The 27,733-nt window shown below is 44.8% G+C and overlaps 2 protein-coding genes across 2 annotated transcripts in view; both read left to right on the top strand.

Moving 5' to 3' along the window:
* LOC112816740 (HORMA domain-containing protein 2-like) overlaps nucleotides 1-10,282 on the top strand; it is a 38,472-nt gene extending 28,190 nt beyond the window's left edge. The window contains 1 exon segment of the mRNA XM_073887027.1: nucleotides 9,330-10,282. Within this exon segment, the coding sequence (XP_073743128.1) occupies nucleotides 9,330-10,282 (953 nt within the window).
* The window catches only part of DSCAM (DS cell adhesion molecule), an 822,687-nt gene that overhangs the window by 59,700 nt on the left and 735,254 nt on the right, over nucleotides 1-27,733 (top strand). The gene's annotated exons all lie outside the window — the stretch shown is intronic.

The following is a 27,733-nucleotide window of genomic DNA, read 5'->3' as shown; positions in this document are numbered from 1 at the left end:
CCATGAAGGAAATCATTTACCAGGGTGTACCCCATATAGTGTTCTTTAAATTTCAAGCATTGGAAATGTGAGGAGCTGTGAAAGAGGGCAAAACAAGTGGTCAGGACCAGTATGGATTTCATTATGTGTAAGATAAATTGGACTTTAATCAGGGCCTAGGGGCAAGGCCACCTATGACAAGCTCTATCAAGGTAAACATTCATCTCCTGGGGGAGCTTTTTAACTACAAGTTTTGAGGGTCCTGTGAGTGCTGGACAGTGGCTTGTGAACCTCTGATATTGGGAAAAAATATGAATCATGCCTCCTGGTACCACATCTTAAAAGCAAAGGCTTGGCTCTAGTTGGGAGGGACAGACAAGAGCCAGCGATGCGGGGTTGGCTGAGGCTCCCATCAGAGCCATGCAGACAGTGTGGGGACGGTCCGGGCTCCCAGCACTGGGGCTGGGAAGGAACATCTGACTTTAAGAAGTAGAGCAGAAAAAATCAATCTACTCTTCTGCATCATGTGTGACATTTTAATTACCTAGGCAGCTTATCAGGACATAATGAAGCAGCTGCTATGATTATGGAATTTTGTCCCAATTATTTACAAAGCTACACAGTCACTTAAATGTTGCTCTTGTCACATCTAGCATGTTAGGTTCTTGAGTTAGTGTTAAGCCTGATTTATTGTCCAACTCAGATAATTATTCCATTGTTTTTTTTTTTTTTTGAGCCAAAGGATGAAGATTTGACTGATTCTCTAAAAGTGTGATTCATTTTTATCTCAAGCATCTTCTCTTGTTATTGGTCATCTTCCCTCTTGTTCTGGGTTGTCTCGATGCTTCTCTGGTTTCATTCTGTCTTCTGAAAGTATCTTCAACCTCAGCTGCTCTATCAATATACTTACAGCAGGTATGGGGGTGCGGTATTCCCTAATGATCCCCAAGGGTAAGATGAAGCATTTACAGTAAAATGCTTTTTGTGGGTTCTTAGCAATATGTTGTTGTTTCAGATTTAAGGAGTGTCAACTATGTGCCAAGCAGTGACCTAAAAGTACTGATATTTTTCTAGTGGAAATTCTGGACCTAGATTCTGATTGCTGAGTAGAAAACAATTCTTTTAATGGTAAAATCTAAAACTATGGGGTGGTTGTATTGTTACATTACACCATAAAATCGGGTAAAAAAGAGATGTTGCTAAATTAATCTTTTTGATCGATTACTTACGCCTTCTTCAATAATCTGCCTTAAAATAAAAGTTGGATTATTGCTTTAGATTTAAATCATCATAGATTCCCCTCTGTATGTTTTTACAGTAATGGGATTCTGGTATGAAAACAAAATCCACACACAATCTTCTTTAGGGAGTTGGATGTATTGTGTGTGTCCAAATCGCTGAATTTATAGGACACTGCACTTTGGAGAAAGTGGCTAAAAATAGCTTTAGGCAGAAATCACTTAATTCAATGAGCTCTAGGGCAGGGAATTTGGAGACCAGAACCAGTGATCCCAATTCAGAATGAAGCAGGAGTGGGCTGACGTGGGTAAGAGTTGTGCTGGGTTTCTAAGGCCACGCTTAGGCTTCTGTTTTGCCTGGGACTCCCAAGACACAGAATGGCCTCCAGCAAAACCATGAAATGAAAGTTCTTCATCCCCCACACCAAAGGGGAACCAAGTTTATTTACAAACACATAGGAATAGGCAGTGTCACGTGCCCATTGCCTGAATTTTTGATTCTGGTGTCAGCTTGCTTGGTGTTACACGCAGAGGGAGAGTCAGCTTTCTGTAGAGCAGACCAAATCCTTCACTCTGGGTCGACTCTGCCGGCCGGCCGAGGGCATCTTCACTCCTGTTTATGAACAATGGTGTCCATTTTTCTGTGGCTTCTTTTAAACCTACTTGAGTTTTGCTGTTAATGATCATTTAATACTGATTTCCTCAGTATAAAATTGGGGGGGCTTGGGTCACGATCCCAGGGTCCTGGGATCAAGTCCTACATCAGGCTCCTTGCTAAGCGGGGAGCCTGCTTCTGTCTCTGCCTGCTGATCCCCCTGCCTGTGCGTGCGCGCACTCTCTCTCTCCTGGCAAGTAAATAAATAAAATCTTAAAAAAAATAAAATTGAGGGTACAGTGGAGAAGATGAAGATCATAGCCTGTTTTTCCCCATATCTTCTGGGTCTGACCTTGAATTCTGATCCTTCCGCTCCCTCAGGCTATCCACAGATAGAATGTTGTATCGCAGTATGCTTGAGTCGCTGCCGTGGATGAGTCACATTACTTTTGGTTTGAGCAGATCATGATTGTACATGTGAAGAGCTTCCTGTGAGAGTGAATGGCGTCTTGGCACTTACTAGGGGCTCAGTATATAGGTTCAGAATGGATGAATAACAGTGAAGTCGTATATGAGTGTGGCATGCCCATAAAGACAGAGATAATTGAACAGGATGGAACCGGTGTGCTGGGTCTGGAGGAAACCCTTACATTGTTTTGTGACCCCCTCAATGGCTAGAATGTAAGCCTTACATTTAAAATGGACATCACCTTTGGGGGTCCCCTGGCCTCACGCTGTTGGGGACTTCTGCCCCTGGGGTATGGGTCTGACACACTATGGAAAATGTTGTGTCTTGAAAGACTTTCCCAAACTATGTTTTATGGGCTAGTCCTATATGATCTTTATAAAATAGGAAAAAAAACCAAACAAACAACTACATCCGCATGGGGGAAGTGATTGAATATAAACTGCCACAAGTTTTGAGCCCTTGGGCTTTGGAATCAGGTGGGGCTAGGTTCTAAACCCAGTTGGTGAATTGCTAGTTATGTTGTCTTGGGAAACTTGCTTAGTCTCTCTGAGCTTCAGATTCCTAAATCGAACAATAAGAACAATAATACCTAATTTTTAGGTTCCTTTAAGAGTAAAATGACTCTCTCTCTATATTCATATGTATCGTTCTATCTCGAACAGAGCCTATAGTAACTACTGAACAAATATTAGTTATCATTCTTCTTCTTATTATTATAATCACTAATTTTTCCCCCTTGAGTGATTTCTTCCCCTTGCGTATTTAAAATGAGCATCAAAGACTCTGAGAAAGCCCATAGTGAAGAAATTGGTGACTTGCTTTAACCACTGGTTCCTTATATTATTTGATCAAAGATCTCACTTGTTCACATAGCACCTAGTTGCAGAGTTTCCGGGAAAGCACTTTGGGAAAAGCATCTGAGTGCAATGCTGCATATGGGTGTGCATATGGGTCTCCCAGGGATCTGGTTGGACCACAGACTATGATGCATTTGGGCCAGAGGGTGCTCAGGACTGTGTTTCTGAGAAGCTCCCATGTGATGCTTTTGTCGCTGGCTCGAGGGCCTCACTCAAAGGGGCAAGGTCGTAGAGCCGGGGTGTGTGGCAACTGTGTCTTTGCAGTTTCAATCTAAGTGTGTTTTTTAAAAAATTTTTATTTATTTTAATTTAAATTCAGTTAGCCAACATACAGTGTATCATTAATTTCAGTTGTGGTGTTCAATGATTTATCAGTCGCATATAACACCCAGTGCTCATCCCATCTAAGTGTTTTTTTTTTTAGATGAAATAATCCCGTATCAGCAGTAGGGACAGAGTGTCCTCTCAGTTGTAGACACTGGGGAGTGTGTACAGAGGAGACATACACCTAGCGTCCTGTTCAGGTGAGGCATGGATGATGTGACGGTCTTGCCCCTTCCACTACTCCCTGCTTCTCTTGGCATCACACAGGTAGATCATTACATAGTCAATGACTGAGTGAATGAATGAATGAATGAGTGAAGGGACTCTGAGTCTTATTTTTCATGGACATCTCATCAGATGCCACACCCAAGAGTTTGGGGGAAGCTAGATGATCATAATGGAAAGGCACAGACGAGAGTAGGATTCAGGTGACATATAAAAACATTGATTCTCCACAGATCTGTACTTCTGAAACAAATAACGCAACATATTTTAAAGAAAAAAGAAAAAGAAGAAGATAACAGTAGAGGAAGAATGAAGCGGAGTAAGTCAGAGGGGCAGACGAACCATGAGAGATGATGGACTCTGAAAAACAAACTGAGGGTTTTAGAGGGGTGGACGGTGGGGGGATGGGTTAGCCTGGTGATGGGTATTAAGGAGGGCACATTCTGCATGGAGCACTGGGTGTTATGCACAAACAATGAATCATGGAACACTACATCAAAAACTAACGATGTAATGTATGGTGATTAACATAACAATAAAAAAATTAAAAAAAACCCAAAAAAACATTGATTCTCTCTATCATTTACCGATAGCACGTTCTATTTTCTGCCAGTTAAAGGTCTTCACTAATATTCTTCTGATAAGAGGGCTGGCCATGGGAGACCATTCCTGCCTCTTATTTTGGAAACTTCTGGAGTCCCAGGAGCAGGTGGGACCATGAGAGTAATTTTGTGGCGAGGCCATGGGAGGTGCACAGATGGGTCCCCTTGTTTCTTCACCCTCTCAAGTCCTCTGTGCGAGAGTGCCTTCTTGCTGGTATGTCATCGCAACTCCTGGAGGGCAGGAAACAATCAACTGGGAAGGTAGTGGAGTCGAGGTGTCCCACAGAATTGTCCCTCCGTATGCTGGTTCCTGTAGACAGCTTTGAGCCTCACCAGAAATAGCTGATGTTTGTAGTTCGAAACAAATAGCTTTGCCCTAATGTAAATTGATTTCCACTTTAATTGTATTAGTCTCTACCTCTAAAAAATTTTTTTAGTGTGGGATCATTCAGTTTATTTGGAAACTATGTTTTGAGACTTTAGGAACAAGAGGACTAGCTGGTGTATTTTAAGAGGGTAAACAAAAGCACGGAGTTAATACAATATGATGCCATGGTATGGCCTTGTCTAGAATGAATATCTTTATGCAAAGGTGATGCTAATGAATATTGACTTATTTCTAGAAATGAATCTGAAGATGTTTTATATATTCTCTACTAAAATATAGCACAAGTTATAAAAAAAAAACAACCTGCCTTAAAACAAATTTTTTCCTTACCTCCCCAAACACTGCATGTTCATTGGATTATATACAGAATCAAATTTGACTTTTCCAATATTTTAAAGGTGGGTGTGAGAAGAAAGAGGGAAAGCAGTTTTGGCAGCTACTTTGGGATGTGACCCCAAACAGACGTCTGTGGAAAGCAATAGGTTCTTCAAAGTAGGAATTGTCAAAGTGTAATGATCATTTGCTCTCAACAGTTTCATGCTTGTGGACATAGGACAGACATTTTTAGGCAAGCGTAAGTGTGGTGCGTTAAAAATACCACCCACGTCCATGTGTGCTGTCCATTGCTCTGGCCTGAATTACAATTGCAGCTGTTTTTGGCAATTTATTGTTTGTGTTTCATGTGACTCACCGTGCTGGAGGCTGGAAGTCTGAGGTCAAGGTGTCTAGGAACTTTGTTTTACCGTAATTACCTCTTTCAAGGCTGTATCTACAAATGTAGTTACAGCCTAAGGTTCTAAGGGTCAGGACTTCAGTATAGACATTTTGGGAGGACACAAGTCAGTCCGTGACACCGCACCTGTCCGGCTTTCCGTTGCCTGAAGTGTTAAGACAGAAGAAAGGGCTGTTGCTACGCAGGAGCAGTTGGAGTGCTGGAACTTGCATCTTGTTGGTGTGGACTGTCGCTGTCAGATTCAGAGCAGTCATCTCGGGGGAGAGTCCTCTCTCTCAAGGTCATCGTCTAAAGACGGACATCTGACATTCATTCTGTACTTTAAGGTGACATGGTCGCTCCTTCTTTGGGATCATGGACATAATCCCTTGACTTTTTGGTTGTGATTTCCTCCCCTGGTGGAACTCCTGAAAGGGCCACCTGGTGCTAGAAATAGTTTACCCAGCTTGCTGTTCACTCTGAGCTCCTAGCCCCTGTCATCCATCTCAGGCTGCCTTGGGCATAACCATTCGGTAGTGATTGGTTACCACCAACTCCTGCCTTTTTGTTACCCCTGGGAAGCTGGTTCCATAGCAAAGAGCAAATGCATAGGAAAACCAGATTGTTATAAACTCAAGGCATGCTTCAGATTCCCTGCTTCTGCACCCAGCCCCCGCACTCTTCTCTGCTCCTTAATCTCCCTTTAAAGAGAGAAAAAGAAATTGGCTGTGCATCTCTCCTTTCAGCCTGCAATATTAACATGTGAAGATAGAAACCAGTGTTTCATTTTTTGCAAGGCTAAAGAACATTTTCTGAGCTCAGTCTTTCTAAGTAAGGGAAGCCATCTATCTAAAAGATTACAAAATAGAATACTCTGTTCGTTGGTGTCTTTTTCCTCCAAGCAGCCCAAGTGGTGGCAGGGAAAGATAAATCACTTGCCTGTGCACAGAGAGTTGGTAGCAAATTTGGTGATTTGATCTCCTCCCATTTTGCTGTTTCTTCAGCTCTATTGGGTTAATGTGGACATTTGGTATAAATAATGCATGATACAAATTTAAACTGAGGCCTCTGACTTTTTACATAAGAAATGCAGATGGATGACAGAAGAGGCTTGGAAGTCTTCCCAGTCTGATCCTGTGGCAAATTAGACAGTATTCCACAATCATTCAATGAATGGGTCCACATTGGACCTGAGGTGGGTAGCAAGTGGCAGCTGTAGTCAGAACGTGCTGAGGTCATTCTTGTAATGCGCCCCCCCCCCCCATTACTCAGGAGGCATCACAGCATTGGGGTAGAGAATAGGTCCCTGACTTCAAATCTTGACTGTATTGCTGAAGAGCTAGATGACCTTGGGCAAGTTACTGAGTCTCTCTGGGCTTCAGGACCCCATCTACAAAAGGAGGTTAATTACAGTAATAACACTCCCCTATAGGGATGCTGTGATTATCGAGTGAGTATATGAAATACTTAGAACAGTACCTGGCACATAGTTAGAAATACATAAATATTGGCCACTCTCACAACTGTAAGCATAATGCCTCACCTTGATGCCCAGACTTTCTGGAACATTCTAGTGTTCATATAGATAGTGTGTGACAAGTCCTCCAAGAAAGGATGATTCCTATCAATGTTTCCTGACTTGTGAGGATCACCTTTTGGGATTTTATACCCTACGACTAATGAATCTTTGTCATTAACTTACTTCACTGAGTCTGGGCACGTAGGGGACTGGCATCTTTATCCCTTGTCTGGATGAATGTGGCTGGGAAGACTTTTAGAAACACATTAGAAGAATGCAGCCAGAGCTCAGTTCCAACTCTGTGTGTACACACATATGCTTGTTAAATATCATTAACACTCAGAGTAATTAAACCGGAGATGAGATCCCAGGTAAGATGGGAGTCTGGGTCACAGAACATCCTGCCCCAAACTTTTTTTTAAAAAGATTTCATTTATTTATTTGACAGAGAGAGACACAGCGGGAGAGGGAACATAAGCAGTGGGAGTGGGAGAGGGAGAAGCAGGCTTCCCGCTGAGCAGGGAGCCTGATGCGAGGCTCCATCCCCGGACCCTGGGATCATGACCTGAGCCAAAGGCAGACGCTTAATGACTGAGCCACTCAGGTGTCCTGTCCTGACCCAAATTTTAACGCATTAAGTAAAGCACAGCAAGGTGAATGTGTGCAGAAGCTGACAATGGGGCAGGAGGTGACAGTCTGACCTTCAAGAATTGGGTCCTCTCTAGGTAATGGGAGGCAGGGAAACTCAGGAAGTAACTCCTGACCCCAGCCTTCACCCTGTGAGCAGTAGGGCCAAGGAAGGAGAATAGACAAAGTTTTCTGAAAAACCTCAAGAGCATACACATCTCCACCTGATTTGGAGAGAAGCAGACTGATGGTAAAATCCAGTCAACCAAGCTAGCCTCCAAAATAATTCAGGAATGGAGGAGCAGTGGCAAAAGGAGTGCTGTTGAGTTTTTAAGGCTACACGCCGCAGAGTTATAGTTATAGAATTTCAATGTTATTAAACATGAAAATGTGGACTAATGTGTATTACACTGGGGATAAGGAAGAATGAGGAAAGGTAGGGAAGTGGGAGCAGATGGACACTGCTTGCAGCCACCAAACAAGGTAGTGAACATTTAGTATTATAACCACTAGAAGGACTAACACTACCTATAAAACTAAATTACCAAAAGGAAAATGCACATGAGAAAGCACCATCCGTCCATAGACAGAAAAAATAATAGTGATGATGACTGTCACAGGGATTGAGGGCTTATGACCCCTGCTCTGTGCTCATGGCTTTAAATCATTCCCTCCCCCAAAGAATCTGATGTAACAGGTTCTGTGCACGTTAATACTTTATAGATGAGAACAGTAGGGGAAAGAGAGCTTTAGGAACTTGCACTTGAGTAGAAGCATAGCCCGTAAGTGGAAGAGTTGGGATTTGAACCAGCATCTAGTCCTTTGGGGAGAAGGCAGGAGAGTTTTGTAAAAGAAGAATGAGGTGGGTATTGCGGGACTGGTGCCTGTTATTCAGCTTGTCTTAGATGCAGAGGCAGTTGAATAGAAGGGAAACAAGTCTGGAAGTAGGTCCAGTTATGTGTGGGGCTTACTCTACGACAAATGTGGCTCAAATCAGGGAGGGAAAGATGGTTCTTCAGTGAATAAAACTGTTATTATTTAGGATAAAAAATAAAGCTGAATCTATACCTCAATTCTTATACCCAAATCAGTCATAAATGAAATAAATATTTATATATGAATGTGAACCAAAAAGGTGCTAGAAAAATATGTTTGAATAAAAAAAATAATCGTGGAATGGGAAGAACCTTTCTAGGCATGACAAAACACCCAAAGACTGCCTACAATGAAGTAAATGCTATAAAATCCATATACACATGGAATTCTGGGAAAATATTTGTAATGATAAAAAAGAGATATAACAAAGAACTAACTTTCTTCTAAGGAATGCTTAAAATGAATAAGGTAATTATGATTAACCCAATAGAAAAATGAGCAAAGATATGAATGGGCAGATAACCCCAAATGAAATCTGAACGTCCAGTAAAGACATGAAAATGGACTAACTCTCATGGTTAAAGAATTGCAAATTAAGTCAACACCATGCCATCGTTTATTTACCAGATGGGTAAAAATGGAAATTTGCCATTGCATTAACATGGATATGGAGACAGGCCCTGCAGTGGAAAATGGAAGCACACAACATGCTCTCTGCCTGGAATAACCTGTGATCTTCTCACACAAGAGACGTGTACAACATATTCATGTAGCAATATTGGTCACAATAAAAACGGGAAGCAACAATATGATAAACTAAAATATACTGCCATTAAAATTAATGGAATGACCCTGCTGGGAGAGGCGTCGACGAGCTGAGGTTTGACCTGTTAAAAGAATCCTGATACATTACTACAGTGGCCACTGCTCAGCTCTCTCACTCTATCAGAATTCACAAAGCATCTAAGGAAACCATTTTTCCATCCCAAATCACTAATGAGCATGAGTCATTGATAATGGTGAAGAAACTTTTTGCTACTTCTATCTCGCGTATGACATCTCTAAGAGGCCTGTTTCCAGAGAGCTCTTACGGAGAACGCCATTTGGATGACCTCAGTTTAAAAATCCTTCGAGAAGATAGAAAATGTCCTGGGTCACTGCATATTATCAAATGGATCCAAGGTTGTTTTGATGCTTTGGAAAAGAGATACCTTTATACAAATCCCAAGGAACCAGAGAAAGTGACTGAGATATACCAGTTCAAATTCAAATACACAAAAGAAGGAGCCACTATGGATTTTGAAAGCAGTAGTACAAGCTTCGAAAGTGGGACAAACAGTGAAGATATTAAATAAGCCAGTGTTCTACTGATCCATAAATTATATATACTGATGCAGAACCTTGGACCCCTTCCTAATGATGTTATACTTACTGTGAAACTCCACTACTATGATGTGGTGACTCCACATGATTACCAACCCCCTGGTTTTAAAAGAAGGGGTAAACTGACACACTTCCTGCTGTTCGAGGGGGAGCCTGTAAACCTGCAAGTGGGATTGGTCTCCACTGGCTTTCATAGCATGAAAGTAAAAGTCACAACTGAGGCCACCAGAGTTTCTGATTTGGAGAACAATCTCTTTCAGGAGAACAGCACTACTGAGATTGCTCATCAGGGTCTAGACTTCGATGAAGAAGAGGAGTGCAAAAATCATGGAAGGCACAACTTTATCGAGCCTCCATTGCTTCAGTTAAACACAGCTAACATTTTTAATTCCCTCATAGGTTATATCACAGTAATAGTTCAATGGAGTATGTCAGGTATAAAAACTAAAACAAAATTAGCCTCTGACCTCAGGGAGTCTTTATTGTAAAAAAAGTACTGTACTGTAAAAAAAGGGAATATACTTTGAAATTGTCCATGACTACATGAAAAAAAAAAAAAAAAGACTTTCCAATATACTTCTTTTAGAAAAAGTACCCATACACTTAGAAAATTTAGGATTTTCTTTTTTTCATTTATAGGTAACATTTTTAGGATTTAAAAAATATTCTAGGTATTCATTCTCCCTGGAAGTATAAATCAGTTCTTGATTACTGGGATAATTGAGCGGAGGGAGGTTGGGGGAGAAAAAAGTTATAGAGAAACTCAAGTCAGAGTGAAAACAAAGATAGTCATCTGTTGGTTATGTAGAGAGAGACAAGCTTTGGGGCTAGGTCCCTGGGGAAAGCCAGGGGGCTGGGGCGTTTGGAGCCACTGGAGCCAAATGGGTAGGGCTCTGAGCCCTTTACTTTCCTACTTCCTCCAGTAGAGACTTGGAGTTGAGTACTTGCTAGGGCCCCACTGTCCTAGGTAAATCTACACCCTGTCATCTGGGTAACAAAGTTTACTGTATGTTAATATTGTATTGAAAGGGTTCTGAGTTAGACATAAAAATTTTTCAGACTGCTTAATGGGAGGTGATGCTATAAAATGTTTTCAGGAGCTATTTTCAAATTAGGATGCTAATTTATTTGCTTGAGATAATTTGAGTCCTACTTAAAGAGATGACTGTTGTAAATAACTTTTGAAGGTTCTTTCTGGCTCTTTAAATCTGTGTTATATTTAATATATTGAAAAGAGGTCTTAATATAAATAATATAACCAAACAGGATTCTTTTCCATCTTTAGTATTTTCACAATCTCACACATGCTAATGGCTTTAGAGTGTGATGCAACTTTCTTCTGATTCTGTTCCAGAAAGATATAGTCAACATAGGCTGGTTTTAAAAAAAAGGTTAAGAAAAGAAAAAAAAATTAATGGAATGAGGTAGACCTATGTGCACTGATATAAAACAGTAGATTATCAAGTGACAAAAATGTGAGGTACTGTTATAATAACATGCATATTTTAATTTTATTTGTGTATTTCAAAAGTACATACGTATTATGTACTTTTAACATACGTATATACTTCTGATCTGGAAGAATTCATAGGAAAATATTACCCATGGTTTTCTCCTTTATACTTGAGGTGGGGAGTTTGTAAAGGTAAATTTTTGCTCTTAATTTATACCTTTCCATACTTCAAAAAATGTTTTACTTATGAGCATTAAAAAAGTAAATCATCACTTTCAAAAACATGAATGAATACATTTTAATGGCTGCTAGTAACAGGTTTTGAGTTCATCCATGCATGTTGAGGGTGATACTGACCCTGGGATAGCTTCTGGGGAGTATGTCCCAGTGTTGATAAGGGAAGGTAGTATGTGTCCCATCGAGGCTCTGCCTCTATTTGGTCTGTCCAGAATTCTCTCCAGCTGTGCTTCTGTGATCCTGCAAAGTCTAAAATTCAAAACCACCTCCTACAGCCAAAGACAAGGGCTCAGGAAATTTCTTTTCACTGAAATTTGCTAATTCTAGTGAATGATGGGTCCAGATTTTTGTTGAACTTTTTCCTCTGTTTAATTATGGAAACATTATTCCTTTAATGTGATCTCTGAGAGGAGTCAACCCTGCATTCAAAATGGAAACCCTTGCACAACCTGATATCACATACCCATAGTTGGTTGGAGTTTCCTTTCGAATGTTTTCTCGAGTCTTCTTTTCAAATAATTATGGCCCCTGTGTTGTGTGAGGATCCTCCAGACTCTTGTGCACCAGTGGTCTCTGCTAGCTTTCCTCTTCCAGCTCATTTGAAAACATTCCAAAGTAATTGCAATCACCCACTTTTGGCTTGTGAATCCCAGAGCAACCCCAAAGTGCTTTTATAAGCCCCATTTCCTCTTGAAAAACTTACTGTGAAATAGTCCCTACAAGTATTATCACTCTCAATTTAAAGATGAGTTGGTAATTCTTAGAATCATCGTTTATTATTACATGAGGTAGCAAGACTGGCAGACACAAAAATTTCTAGTTTGAGTGTAGATGTAGCTGTGATTAATTAATTAAAATTTAATTCTTACCTGTAATGGCTAATTCACCATAGGATGCTGCCATACTAAATTTTCTCTGCTCTCTAGTTTCTCCTAATAATTATTTTTAGTTTATAGGTAAGATGTATAATAAATGACATACATATAATTTGGAAGTAGGTGGCTCAGAAAATCCTATGGTCAATTTAAGTCATGAAAACCATTTCCCCTTTATGGGTTTTACATGCTTGCTTGAGAGGTTGCTTTTTGGTTTCTAAAGCCTCATCCCAATGTCACTGTGCAAGTTGATGTCCCTTGGCTCATGGTGGCAAACACATGAATGTTGGAAGTCAGGGCAATGTTGGTTTAAAGCTGGATTCTGCTTCTTGGAAGCTGTGTGACTTGTCTTGCTCAGACTCTGCTTCCTAATATAGAAGCATGGACCTGATGCTTGTCCACATCTGCTGTTTGTTGTCATAATCTAAGAGATGGTGTATATGAAGTTCAGAGCACATAATAACACTTACTAAAGGTGAGATCCCTGCCTCCTGGGAAGGAAGACACACCTACGGGTTTGACATGCTCATTTGTGTCTTTGTTGCTCCTCCCTTCCCCACAGACATGGGGGTGCATGTAAATCTTAGTCATCTCTTTGGAAAGAGCTCACTCAGCCTATCACTCATCATACACTGGCCACATGGGCATTTCTCTGTCCCCGGATTGTGCCCTGGGAGTTTTGCTTCACAGCCTACTCACTGCCCTCCCTCTGCCAGGGAGGCTCTTCTTCTGGGTCACTCAAGTCTGGTAGGGAGGCTCTTCTTCTGGGTCACTCAAGTCCTAGTAGGGATGCTCTTCTTCTGAGTCATTTAAGTACTGGTTTAGGAGACCTTCACTGACTTAGATTCTGAAGTCCCTGCCCATCCGCTCACCTATTTTATTTTCCCCATAGCATTTTGTTGTCTGAAATGGTTCTTTCTTTTTTTTTTTTTTTAAGATTTTATTTATTTATTTGACAGAGACACAGCGAGAGCAGGAACACAAGCAGGGGGATTGGGAGAGGGAGAAGCAGGCTTCCTGTCGAGCAGGGAGCCCAATGTGGGACTCGATCCCAGCACCCTGGGATCATGACCTGAGCCGAAGGCAGACACTTAACGACTGAGCCACCCAGGCGCCCTGAAATGGTTATTTCTTGATTTAATTTTCATGTGATTTGCCTTCTTCCCCTCCTGGCGTGGAATGATAGATCCACCAGGACAGGGATTTTGTCTGTGTCATTCCCTTTTGCGATCTAGAACAGTGCCTGCACTTGGTTCCTATGCAATAGGAATTTAATGAGACTGTTTACAAATAATGTGGTAGCACCGAAGGGGGCAGACTTCCTGGAGAGAACCTTGAACATTACCTATTGAAAGTGATAAACTTTTTGACCTCAATTTCTTTTCCTCAGAATTTGTTCCATGGACACAGTTGAGGATGTCCTGGAAAAGCTGACTCTAAATGTGTCTGTCATCACTCACGTAGGCTCCATTATGACATCCTGATATCCAGCCTGGCATCTCTCCATTCCCTTTTTTTCATACTTAAGCCAAGAATATTTTCTTCCCCTTTACAACATGTTTTTATCAAAATGACCTTGGTTAAAAAGTTAAAGTCTGGTGTACTGGAAACCATTGGTTTGCTGTCCCATGTCTCCTGGGCCCTTCTAGAGAGGACTGTGCACTCTAGCTTTGTCCCATTCGTTGTCATGATCTGCATATTGAACTTCTTTTCCTACCTTACTTATTTTTTTTTTACTTTATCATATCCAGACTTTCTCCTGTCTTTCTTTGTGTAATGAATTTTTCTTTTCTTTTTTTCTCTGCTTGTTTAGGATTTATGTTTTCTATTTCTATGTGTTTATTTATTTAATTTATTTTTTAATTTTATTTTTTTGATTCAATTAATTAACATAGTGTATCATTAGTTTCAGAGGCAGAGTTCAGTGATTCATCACTTACATATAACACCCAGTGTTCATTACATCATGTGCCCTTCTTAATACCCATCACCCAGTTACCCCATCCCCCAAACCCCTCCCCTCCAGCAACCCTTAAAAGTTTGTTTCCTAGAGTTAAGAGACTAAGCTACTGTCCTCCATGAAACATAGCCCAGTCTGCTTGTTTTTGAAGGAGCATTCTCATCATATTAACCCCCTGCAGAAAGCATGCTAGTTGCCCATAGAACAAAGAATAGGATCCTTGCCTTGGTCTCCAAGGTTCTAAGTTGCTCTCTCCGCCTCATCTGAAATCATGCTCTGTCTTGATTTCAGTACTCTTTTGGCTTCCTCTGGCCTCTCAGGGATCTGCACACATCCCATTCTCTCTGTCTGTAGGGTCTTCTCCCTCAGGCCCTCTCAGCCCCTGACCCTCTCCTCTAACCCCCAAATAGATAAAATTGCCATTGTAAATAGCCTCCTAGCATCATAGATCCTTTGCGGCACTTATCAAAAGTGTAATTTTGCTTCCGTTTCAGTGGTCATTTGGTCAAATCTGTCTCACCCACATAAGTGCTGTAAGGATAGTAATTATATCTGACTTTGCTTACCAGCTTCTTCCGTAGTCTCTGTTGAGTCAGCTGATAGCAAGCAGTGAGGGACTTTGGATGGTATATCTCAGCCTGTTTTTCGAAGCTATTTAGGAGATCCAAGTTGAACTCATTGAGTGATCATGACAAGGTGTCAACTAAACCGAATCTGAGACTCGTCGGAGAAACAAGCGAGACTAAGTAATGATCCATGTGGCTTAGGTGTAAAGATGCTTTATTTATGCCTAAGGTTCTTAATATAGTGTCGCATATCTTCCTGGCTCTGTGGGGTACTCTGTTGGTTCATTATCATGCACTGGCACAAGACTGACTCATGTCGACAGCGGTATGCAATTCATGGGTCTTCACTCTGGTTCCCACCATTAACCTCAGGGAGGTTCTGGGAGGAGCTGCTTTCATCTGTGTGTCTCTTATTTCACTGCCTGCTGGGAAGTATGCTTGTTCTTCCTCTTCATCGCTTTGGTGCTCTTTGCCTTTGTATTTTATATTAGACTTGCAGAAAGAAAAGATGGGTCACACGGCAAAGCTGACTATCCTTATAGGAGGTGGTGGAAAAACCACAGGTGACTGAAGGAGCTCTGGGATCTCTCTCGTGTGTTCTGGACAGTGTCTCTGCTGATGTTTTCCCTCAGTTGCCCATGATGGGGGCGCTCAAACCAGTTTCAGCTTCCCCTAGGACCAGTGGCTTCCTTCCTACTGGGGGTGCACCTGAACTCAGCTCCTAGATGATGCTGGAAACCCACACTGCCTGTGGCCCAGTAGCCTGACTTTTCCTTTGCTTACAAGATTGCAGTCACTCTTGCCTTGTCAGGGAGAACAGCATAGCGGAGGGGAGTACCCCTGAAAGTCACAGACACACCGCATGTCCATCACAGTGTCCTGGCCCTGTGTGACTTGCTGTGGGGTTGGAGCAAAGATCAGGGGACCCGTGCCTTCTCTTGCTGACCCTGGCTTGTAGGCACTTTGCTCAGTTGTCTTAGCTGGGTGAAATGAGTTGAAAAGTGTCCCCCCAAATTCATGTTCACCTGGAACCTCAGGTTGTGACTTTACTTGAAAATAAGGTCTCCAGATTGAGTGATGATTTAGAAAGGAAATCATGTTGGATCTTGGGTGGCCTCTAAATTCAGTAACAGGTGTCATTAGAAGAGAAAGTAGGGGGGCATTTAGACGGAGACACAGGGAGAAGGCCATGAGAAGGTGGGGGCAGCTATTGGACTGACACATCGATAAGCCGGGGTGTACCAAGGATTGCAGACAGAACCAGAAGCGAGGAAAGGCATGGGATGATTCCTTCCTCAGAGCTTCCAAAGACCCAGCTCCACCTGCACCTCAGTTTCAGACTTCTGGCCTCCACAAATATGAGATAATAAATTCCAGGTATTTTAAGCCACTCCGTTTGTGGGGATTTGTTACAGCTGCCGCAGGGACCTGATACTGTTGGTTTCCAAGAAGCAGAAACTGAGAAGGGGTTTCTTGTGCAGGTTGTTGAAGGATTGTTGAGGAAGGGCAGCGCAAGGAGCAGGTGTGTCTGGGGTGCGGTTCCAGCTGGACCCAGCCTGACCTCCTGGGGGGCCCCTGAGTGCAAAGTGTCCGCTACATTTGTTTGGCAGTGGCAGGGGGGCCAACCTCTTGAACCCCAGGTCAGCCTGGTATGGACCATGGGCTGCCAGGGAGGAGTGGGGGCGTCCCCAGGGGGTGCTGGTTCTCATGTGGTGGAGACACTTTTCTCGGGTGAGGGGCATCTGGGTGAAGTTGAGGAGCTAGTAGCTGCTAACTCAGCTGGAAGATGGGTGCCCTGGCTCCATGCCTGGTTACCACAGCTTTGACCATGCCAATAATTGCTTCTTTATCTAAATCCTGTTGTGTGATAAGTGGCAACCGCTTTGCGTGGCAGGAGACACCCCCAAGGGGTACCACGTTGCACAGCACACAAGATGCCTACCTGTTGTCCGCAGCCTGAGGGGGACGTCACCTTCACTTGCTGCAGAGAGGTACCAGGTGCCAGGGGTGTGGCAACAGAGACACTGGGATGGATGGGGCTCTTTCAGTGGGAGGGTTAGGGCACCTCTGAAAACTGCCTGAGCTCCCTGGGGAGCCGGGAGCAGCTGAAGGTGTAGGACGGGGTCTGAGACACCGTTAGCACAAAGGAGAGACAGAGGCTGTGATCACAGAATTGCTTTTTCATCTTTTACTCACAAAACACTTAGTAACAAAAACTTGGAATCAAATTTGCTGTTGACACAGCAGGACATTGTATATCAATCCTTATTATGAAAAATCTGTATCAATTCCTGTCCATCTTATTTTGCTGTTATCTGTACGTGTAGCAAAAATGACTATTTTTCATGGCCTCTTTCCTATGGACAGGGTCACAGTTTACAAAATAATAAAGAACACTCACATAAAGATGACATCCTAAACTCCAGTCTACCGATTTTTCCCCCTCTCCACTGTGTGTAACATGTGCATTTTCCCTGGGCATAAAACATGCGTGTAAAATTAAATTACCTGACTATTATAGGTGGATTCCCCGTGTACCCACTTGGAATGCCTTTCCAAATCAAAAACAGTTCTTGAGACAGTAACAGAAGCATCACAAATCAGACAGATGGTTTTCAGAGTTTTGCGTCCAGTAATTGAGAGTAAACAATGTATTGTTCAGGGTTCCCTATGATATCTTCATACCTCCTTTGGCTTGTGCTTGATTTATTGAGGTGAAGTTTAGGTGGAAACAAGCCATGCGCCGAGGGACAGAGAAGGCAGACTGATCAGGTTCTGGTGTTCGTTTCCACTGACTGTGCAAGTGTGCCATGCAGAGATGGGGTCAAGTGTTTGCCCTGTCTCACCTGGTGCAGGTGCCAAGAGATAGCTTGCTCACAGTCTTAGGCAGTGGCACACACGATACGCATTTTCAAGAAGTTCTGCTTTCAAAACTCTGCATTTAAGAAAAGCTCCAAAAGGCACAGTGCTCTTTGAGATGACCTTCATGCTTTTCCATTCCCTGTGCTACCCCCCTGCATCTGGTTCCCTCCATCTCAGCAGCCTGAACATGACTGAAGCCCTTGGAGGACATCCAGCCCAGTGCCCGCTCAAAGAGGACACCTGGGGAATGAGCTGTGTGGTCCTTGTACTGAAGGCTCATTTCCTTATGCAGCCTGTTTGTCCCTCCTGCACTCAGCACACCTAGCCAGCCCCTTTTCCTACTGCATGGAGCCTAAACCTCTCTGTCTAGCCCCATTTACCACTGATGCTCTGCAGCCCCCAGCAGGTGCATCTGAGGCTGGAGTGCCCGGGAGCATATGTCATGTTCATGCCCATGCCCACTCTCAAGCTGCCTTATGCCCCTCGACACTTTCCAACCCGCCCCCTTGCCTTCCATGGCTGCTTTTTTTCTTTCTAGATGTTCTAAATCTTTCTGTGGGTTTCCGGAAGAAATGACTCCCTAGATCCTCATGTGCTCCTCAACTTGGCAACTTTTGTCCTCTTATTTTTCACACTCTCCTTATGCCCTCAACATGTTTTTGCTTTTGCTTAGGAACTGCTAAAAGGTTTTCTTCTTGGGCTATAAATATCTCCAGGTTGGAAGCTCTGTTCCTCCTCATACCAGCTGTATGGTTCCGGCAGCTTCCCTGTTTTGTGCCTCCATTTTCTCGTCTGGAAAGTGGGGATGGTGATAACATCTGTCTTCCATAGGGTTGCCGTGGGTTTGTGCATCTAAAGAGGTTTAGAGCAGTGTCTGGCCAATTGTAGGTGGTGAATGCTGGCTTTCTTCCTCCTCTGAGACAGTGGCAGAGGGCTGCATGACCTTGGGTGGCCACACCAGTGATTCGGATGGTATTACACTATAATTTCACGGAGAAAACTCAAGGACTACTTATGGGCAAGTCTCTACGTTGGTACACAACCACCCCCCTTTTCCTGGGCCCCAGACCTCGGGGGGCACGGATGCTTGCAGGTGAGTCCACCAGCTACCATGGCGTGGAGTTGTGAGCCCCAGTGTGCTGCCCTGCACTGTGACCCACATGTGCCAATAGAGGAAAAAATGTTGAAAAGTGTTCAGAAATGATCCCAAGTTTGGTTTTCGTGTCAATAAATGTGAGGAGAAACAAAAAATTGAGGGAAAAGACTCTTAAAAAATGTGAAAGGCGACTTCTTGTATACCAGGACAATGAAGACCAGTTATGTAATACCTCTTTTTATTTTTAGGAGGATGTAATTTAGAGGATGTTCCTTGGTTTGACTTGGGGAAGAGCTCAGGGTTCTCTGGAACTGAACACAAGATGGCCTGAGTGTGCTTGAATGGGAGCTGGCCTAGGATTTGGGGCTCTTTGCGGGGTCTTGCTATGATGACATCAGTGCTGGTAATGCTCACCCTGTGCTGGGGTGGGTGTTGCGGGGGACTCACTTCCTTTGCTCAGTGGATGCAACACAACAGGCCAGTCTCAGTACCCAGGTCTCTTTGAGTTTCCCAAGAGGAAAATAGGGTCTGAACATCAAAGGTGCTACTCCATCTTTTCTAGAAGACTGCTCAGAAAATCTAAACTATTAAGAATATTTATGGGGGTGCCTGCGTTGCTCAGTCAGTTAAATGTCTGCCTTCAGCTCAGGTCATGATCTCAGGGTCCTGGGATCGAGTCCCGAGTTGGGCTCCCTGCTCAGCAGGGAGTCTGCTTCTCCCTCTGCCTCTCCCCCACCCTGGCTTGCGCGCTCTCTCTCTCTCTCGCTCACTCTCTCTCTCATAAATAAAATCTTAAAGAAAAGAATATTTATGTGGCAACAAGCAGTTTATCACAGAAGTATAAATGTCACTCTGTTTCTGGAACGTTCCTGGGGAGGGGAGGGATCTGGCACCATAGGGCCACTTAGAGCCTTGGAGGAGACTGCAGAGGATGCGTCAGGACCCTCAAGAGTCTAAGATGTCAACTCCAGTGAGTTAATAATATGAGGAAACATCTCCCAGCTGCCCTCTAGAGATGGGTCTAATTTTTTAGCCCCCAAACTACTTCACCCTGACCTTGAAGGAGGTCTCTAACTTCCATACTTAATATCAACCCCTCTGATAACCTCCATTTGGAGAAACTTCAGCCACACCCCACAAAGCTCCCCCCTTCCCTTCCAAAGGAAAAGCAGTTTTTTCTCTCCTTCGCCATAAGCCCTTCATCCCCAGGCTGTGCCGTGGTTCCGCGCTCAACTGCTGTTTTCACTCTGATTACAATTAGCACGCTTCCTTGTTCCTTGGGAAACCTGCTTCTACCTTGACGCACTTCCAGCCTGGGTGATCAAAGTGCATGAGAGCTGCTAGCAGCAGATGGATTTCTAAATTGGCCAGGGAAAGGCCATCCCGTGACGTTCTCTGAACCTGGCAAACACCAGGAAGTGGAAATTGTGCATGATGAGAATAAACTCAGGTTGGGTGTATTTATTAAGCCCAAGATATTGGCTGGCAACTTGTCTTGTCCTTACCGGGTATGTGCTGCAAGAATTGCTGGGTGGGATAGAGAACAATTGTTTCCACTGGTGGAAGACAAGAGGTCATGGTGAGCAGCGTTGGCTCAGACAGTGCCCATAAAATCACGGGGAAACTTGCATAAAAATGCAGGACAAATATATATCATGGTGCCGTTCTCAGAATGATCATGCTGCAGTCCCGAAAGGGTGTCACCATATACGGATAGGGCAGGTGGGCGGGTCCCCTTTAGTGGCCCGGAGCTTCAGTCTGGGGTGCAGAGTGCACCCGGGGTGACCTCATTTCCTTTAGTGGAGCCACAGCCTTGCTGCTAAAAGCCCGGATGAATTTCTAAAATCCACCTTTCTGTTGTCTGCCATTATTAGTCAACATCAGAGTGTTTTCTAAGTAGTTTGCCCTTAGCCACATTCTTTGTTATTCTTGTTTTTTTCTTTTTGTTCCTGTCGCCAAACCTCTGCATATGTGGAAAACATAAAATTTGATTTCTTGGTGAAAGTACAGAGAGAGAGAGTGAGCAGAGGGGTGGGGAGAGGGAGGAGGGAGACAACAGTGAGCAACATACCAAGGATCATAATTGGCAAACCAGCAACATCAAGCCACTGTAGGTTCTATCACGCGTAAGAACCCAAACGTCACCTGGGGCCACCGGCAGCAGAACTGGCGGTTCATCCTATCAGTTACCCGTGATGTCCAGGACCAAATATTAGCAAGGCTGGAATTAATACCAAGTGATCATTTGCATTTGAAATGTAGTCGGGAGCCACTGTGAGATAGCCAGTCCTGGGGTTGCTGTTCTGAACGTGGGCTAGGCTGCCATATTCCCCAACGTAGGTAGGGCACGTGTTCTTCCATGCATTTTCCTAGCTGCAGAAGCTTACGTCTTTATGTCATTCTAAAGGTCAACCTTTTCAGGCAGAGGAAGACGAAAACAGGCATCAGGGGACGCAGACGGGGCTGCTGTGTGGAGAGAGTGAGTGTCAGGTGTGCCTCAGTGGGTCCAGGGAGTGACCCTCATCCCCTGCCTGGCCGCTGCTGATTGTCCAGCAGCGGCTTTGTGCTTGGCTGTGTGCCGGCGCCGAGGGATTTGAACCCCCAGTTACTGGCAGGACCTGTCAGTACCCCAGTATGGCCTGAACTCGCCCCTCCCCCTGGGCTGCTGCCGTGTTTGAGGTAACAGTGAAGCCCCTCTGGGAACTCCTTTCCCTTCCCTCTCCAGCACTCCCCCTACTGAAAGTCTTCATATTCCTGCCCCCCCCCCCCCCCCCCCCCGTTGAGTAGCTATGCTTTTAAAACAGAGTGCAAAAGAATTAAGAGGCTTTTATTATTGTTGATATTTTTTAAAAAATTAGCGATGGTGATTAAAACCTGGAAATTGTCATTTCCATGATGTCCTCAAGGTTATGTTTCTCTCTGTTTGATGCCTCACCAGCGATCATTTACTTGCAGTAAAAATCATATGGGAAAAGAATTTGAAATGACCTACTTTATCAATGAGATCAAACCTTAATGCTCATATTCAGTGTTGTTGCCTATGGGGTCTCACCTTCCATCAAGGGTAAGAATGTTGTGCAGCAGATACTCTGTTCTGATATGTATTGAGTTCTTTGATGTATATCCATAAATACCAAACATATATAAAGTAGGAAGAGTGTGCTTCGCGTTTTGATATATGGGGGAAATGGGGAGAATTTCTCCTTACTTTGCAATTTGGTCCTCTCAGTTCATTATTTTTAATAAGTAGCAATCTTACCCATAGTACTTTCCCATCGTAGATTTAATTAGTTTTTCCCCCCCTCCCTTTTGCTAGTTGACAGAGCTGAAAGGAGGGAAGCGGCAGCAATTTGAAACCTTGTTAGAAATTTATGAAGTGCTAAAATGTTTTATTCCCAGAGGCTGGCTTCCCAGCTGTCGCCGGAACAAGCTCGCTGTCTGCCTCCCCGCGGGTCCGGGAAGGAGGGTGGAGGTGGGCTGCCCTGGGAGCGGGCACGGGGTTGGGTAAATGATGCTTTCCATAATTAGCGCAGGGTAGAGGGAAGCTAATTATTTTCCCTACAATTGACCAGTGGTGTGTAAGATGAGAAATGAGGGGCATCTGGAGAAGAAAATGCAGAGCCAGAGATTAAGACCCTTGGCTGCCTTTAATAAAATATGCTGGCAGGGCGGTGAGAGGGGTCAGCTTTGGGCGTGGACATCAAAACAAATAAACACCTAGCTCATTGGTGGCTTCCAGCAGACTCTTTGCTAGACATTTCTAGCAAAATGGCCCCGAATTAAGTGTTGTCCCCCCCCCCCCGGAGAAAGTGCCTTCTTGCCAATCTCACAAGGTGTCAAGGATGGTCTTGTAAAGGGGCTATATCTTACCTGCAATGTCTTGATACCCCCAAGTCCTTCCCTCACCACTTCTCCAGTGCCTCTGATTTCATTCTCAGGGGAAATTTTTGTAGTTGTTCTTAATTGAAGAGATCGTTCGTGACCACAGACACCCTGGAGAATAAGCTTCTCATAATAAGGGTGCCATGTGGGATGTGGTGGAGACTGGGGGTCCCGCAGAGGCAGCAGGGGTGGGGCAGACCAGGGACAAGGAAGGGACCTGGCTGTCTCTTCAGAATTTGCTACCTGGCCATGCAGGAAGGAGCCGGGGGTCCTAAGGGCAGCCTCCTCTGCTTGCACCAGACCGCCTCACGGCGTGAACCTTTGCTTCAATCTCTGTGCACTGAGAGATGGCAAGAACACGGGTAGGATATGGTGTCCTGAGTACACCCACGCAACCCACCTCCTCTGCCTCTTGAAGGAGTAAAATATTTTTGGTGGCATAGAACTTTCTGACAAGTTTATTTTATTTAAATCTTACTTGCAGGGCACCTGGGTGGCTCAGTTGGTTGAGCGTCCAACTCATGATTTCAGCTCAGGTCATGATCTCAGAGTTGTGAGATAGAGCCCCATGTCGGGCTCAGTGCTCAGCACAGAGTCTACTTGTCTCTTTCCCTTGGTTCCTCCCCCTGTTTGCGAGCTCTCTCTCTTAAATAAATAAAAAAAATAAATAAATAAAATCTTCAAAAAATCTTAGGACTCTCTCTAATTAGGAGCTTTACTATGTGCATTAGTTTGCTGGGACTGTTGCAACAAAGCACCGTGAGCTGGGCACCTTCAACAACAGACGTTCATGGTGTTGGTTCTCTCTGTGCCAGGAGGGGAGACTGTGGTCCAGGCCATTCCCCTTGACTTGCCAATGGCCATCTTCACCTTCACAAGGCCTTCTCCCTGTATGCATGTCTGGGTCCAAATGTCCCCTTTTCACAAGGACACTAGTCTTTTTGGATGACAACACACCCCAAAGACCTCATTTTACCTTGATTACTTTTGTAAAGATCCTTTCTCCAAATAAGGTAACATTCTGAGTTAATGGGGGTTAGGGTTTCAACATATGCATTTTGAAGGGACACTACACTGTCCACTCATTTATCCAAGAACTGCGTGTCAAGTGGCCATCAAGGACAAGGAAGGTCCTTCAAGATATAAAATGTTAGAAGCTCTAGCTCCTGCCCTGTGAGTCTGCACAGGTCGGCCTGGGGCCTGGGGCATGGCACAGGTGGGTATTGTTTTAGGCTGAGTAATGGGCCACACAAGGTCCTGATCCTGGAGCCAGTGAATACCGCCTTACAGGACAATGAGGAGTTTGCAGATGCAGTTAAGGATCTTGAGATGAGGAGATCATCTGGGTCCTGACAAGAGGAAAGCAGAAGGGATGGAGGGGAAGAGAGAAAGCTAGAGAGAAGGTGGAGGAAGGGGCCACAGCCGTGCACTGCAGGCAGGCTTTCGAAGCAAGCAAAGACAGGAAAACTGCTTCTCTGCAGCCTTTGGAAGGAATGGAGCCCTGCCAACCCATTTGGTTTCTGACCCCTAGAACTGTAGGATGAGATATTGGTGTTATTTTAAGCCACTCAGTTTGTGGTTACAACAGCAATGGGAAGCTACTGCGGGTAGGAGCTGGTGGGCTCAGAGCAGCCTGGAACTGTACTTGGGTTTACAAATCTGCTCGGAGCAACGGTGGTGAAGTCCACTACTCAGGAAGAGCAAGGACGGCACCTACAGCTTGGTTTAGGGATCCTCCCTGGCAACTTTCAAGCCCCCACCTAGGTTCCCATTCAAATCAGATACCAGGCCAGCTTGTTCCATAAGGAGAAGCTGGTTGCAGGCAGGATGGAGGCACCATGGGGTGGGGGAGGGGAAGCTTCGCAGTGAGTCCTGTGTTGCAGGAGGAGAAAGAAGGGGTGCATACTGAGCAGTGATGCAGGAATCTCAAGATTCTAAGTTCTGATATCCCTTTTGGAGCACAGTCCAAGTACACACACACACTCACATGCACACTCACCCCCTATGTGCACATACACACTGTGGGGTGTGAGTGCAGTGACTTGCAATGGTGTCCTGGGGAGCCCTGTTCGGATGATGCTGGAGCTGCAGCTGGGAGGAGGTAGGGATGGATGGAAGGGCAGTTTGGGGTCAGGCAGGCGGAGATGCAGGAGAGCTAGGGTGCCCTGTTCCCAGAGGTCCCTGGGAGAGTTGCACCCAGCTTCCCAGGCACAGAGGACAGCCAGGGGAGGCACTGGTGAGTGGGGATGGTGGGGACTCGCAGAGAAGCAAGCTTCCTCCAGCTCTGTGGCAGCCATGCTGCTGGTGACACTGAACGTCTGGAAGTGACACTTTCTCATTCCTTGAAGCGTCTGTAGCTGGGGCCTCTGGTGAAAAGAACATTGTCTTTGGGGTAAGGCTGGTGGGAAGCAAATCCAAATTCTCCTCTAAGTGATCTGTGGGTTTTGTGCAAGCCCAGCACCCTTTTCAGCCTCAGTTTTCCTATCTGAGAAATGGGAATGATTGTATAATGTTTGGAGCAGGACTGAGGCAAGGACCAATGAAGGGATGGATGTGAACTTACCAAATGTGGTGCCTGATTTTCTGTGGGGTTCTAGAGGTGCGTGGGGCCTCTCGGCATCTCCCTCCTGCCGTGGCTGGGATAGTAATGCTGGAGGATGGAGGGTGAGGAGCGGTGCTGAAGGCAAGCGTGCCACCCTGGGCCTGGGCTGCAGACTGACCGCCACCAGGGGGCAGGCTCACAGAGGTGCTGGGGAGGAGGAAGTGGGCTAGTTTTGGCTGCTAGTATCTGAGGCAGGGTTAGCTGGTTCTCATGCTCATTTAGCAAGTGGCCTGGGGTCCACCAGCCCTACCAACCAAACCAGCAATCTGAGAATAGGACTGGGTCTGTGTTGGGGCGCCTGGGTGGCTCAGATGGTTGAGCGTCTGCCTTTGGCTCGGGTCATGATCCCAGGGTCCTGGGATCGAGCCCTGCATCGGGCTCCCTGCTCAGCGGGGAGTCTGCCTGTCCCTCTCTGCCCCTCCCCAGGTCACCCCTGCTTGTCGCTCTCTCTCTCTTAAATAAATAAAATCTTAAAAAGAAGAAAAAATAAGGGTCTGTGTCCCCTGGTGTTTCTTACCTAGGGAGGGAGAAGATGAGACAGGTTAGCCGGGGTGCTGCTCTCATCAACATGGGCGTTTGCCAGAAACTGGCAGGGCAGAGAGGAGACACACACTCCAAAGGACTCTAAAGGTTGTCCAGCTGGTTATTTTACTCAGATTTAAAAAAAAAAAATCTAATGCAACCCATAGAGACTCCAAAGGGTGAAGAGGAAACCAGAGTAGAGTTGGCTGCACGGCTGCCATGATGTTGGAGGAATTAGGGGCAGTAGAGATACCTGATTGGTGGGGTTTTAGGCAGTGGTGAGGGTGGGACGGGACATACAGGGTAGGATGAGGGCATGGGCGGGTTTGTAAGCCCGAGGAGTGTGGACTTGAGCCTGGGGTCCACCGGGGCTATCGGTTTTTAGTCCCTTCCAGGAAGACTCACCATGGAGGAAGTGGGACAGGCTAATGCCCTATGCTGGGGAGGAGCTGTATTTTCCTCTGCCCATCCTTCTCTCCATCCTTTTCTCTGCCCCCTTTTCTCTACTAAACGGCTCTCTCCATCCCTTACCCATACCCAACACTGCTTTGGCAGCCCTGTGCAGCCTGGACCCCTCTCCTCTGAGGAATGTCACAGATGCACATCCTGGTTCTTTGTTTGGGGTAGTTTATTCACTAGGGTAAGTGTTCGGATGCAAGCCAGGGGAAGAGCTACAGATCAAAAGTTTTCCTTAACATCACCTGCTGGGGTGGGTGAGTATCCCAGTCAGGGCCTGTGAAGAAGCCTGTTTCTCCTGAATTTCGGCCAGGTGTGTCTTGGCTGGAAGGAAGACAAGACAACTTGGGATATTCGGTCTTGGGATAAAGCCTCTTTCAGGAGCTAGCTTAACACCTTGCTCTCCCAAGGTCACTGAACTGGTGCTCCTAGTCATCTGAACAAGCAGCTGATACAAAGGCAGAGTTGGCCCCAAAAAAGAATAGGTATGACCAAGATGATTCAAGATAATTCATTTGTTTTATGCCAGAAGTTACTGCATTTCCTACTTTCTGTGTCTCCATTTTGGTTCCTGTGGCTATCTCCTTGATGGGACCTTAGTGCTTCCTTGTAACTAGCTTGAAAGTATGGACATCTTAAATATTAAATATTTCTGCGAGAGTTTGGGAATGTTTCCTGTCCTTTCATTTTCAAATTAGCCTTTTCACTTAGATCTAGAAGAGGTAGCAGTTTCTTTCTTTTTTTTTTTTTTTTAAAGATTTTATTTATTCATTTGACAGAGAGAGACATAGCGAAAGCAGGAACACAAGCAGGGGGAGTGGGAGAGGGAGAAGCAGGCTTCCTGCGGAGCAGGGAGCCCGATGTGGGACTCAATCCCAGGACCCTGGGATCATGACCCAAGCTGAAGGCAGACGCCCAATGACTGAGCCACCCAGGCGCCCGAGGTAGCAGTTTCTTTGCTCAGGGCATCAATGAGATGTTTGTCTCGAGACTCTTCTCGTTTAAGACCATAGTATTTGTTTGTACAGAGGAATGGGAGAACTTACTACAGCCATTTTTCACAAATAATCTACCATAGAAGTTGAGTGACATGATCTTCTGTATTTGTAGTGGAGTAAAAATAATGTATATATCGGCACTTGGTAACTTTTCTTACAGAGCTGTAGAATATTCTAGAAGTTAGTTGCACAGGCTTATGAGCTACATCGCCTGGGTTGTAATTCTAGCTCCAGGACACACAAACTGTATGAACTTTGACCAACTTTCTGTGCCTCAGTTTCCTTCTCTGCAAAATGGGAATGGCAACACCTCCTTCCTAGGGATGCGGGTGGTAAGGATCAAATGAGTTAAAATATGGAAAGTGTTTGGGGCGCCTGGGTGGCTCAGTCATTGAGCATCTGCCTTTGGCTCTGGTCGTGATCCCGGGGT

This window comes from Callorhinus ursinus, unplaced genomic scaffold (genome assembly GCF_003265705.2).
Source record: "Callorhinus ursinus isolate GAN/ISIS: 27379988/994484 unplaced genomic scaffold, GSC_fseal_2.0 scaffold75, whole genome shotgun sequence".
NCBI lineage: Eukaryota > Metazoa > Chordata > Mammalia > Carnivora > Otariidae > Callorhinus > Callorhinus ursinus.
Note: the sequence above shows the minus strand (reverse complement) of the source record. Positions and strands in the feature narration are given on the sequence as shown.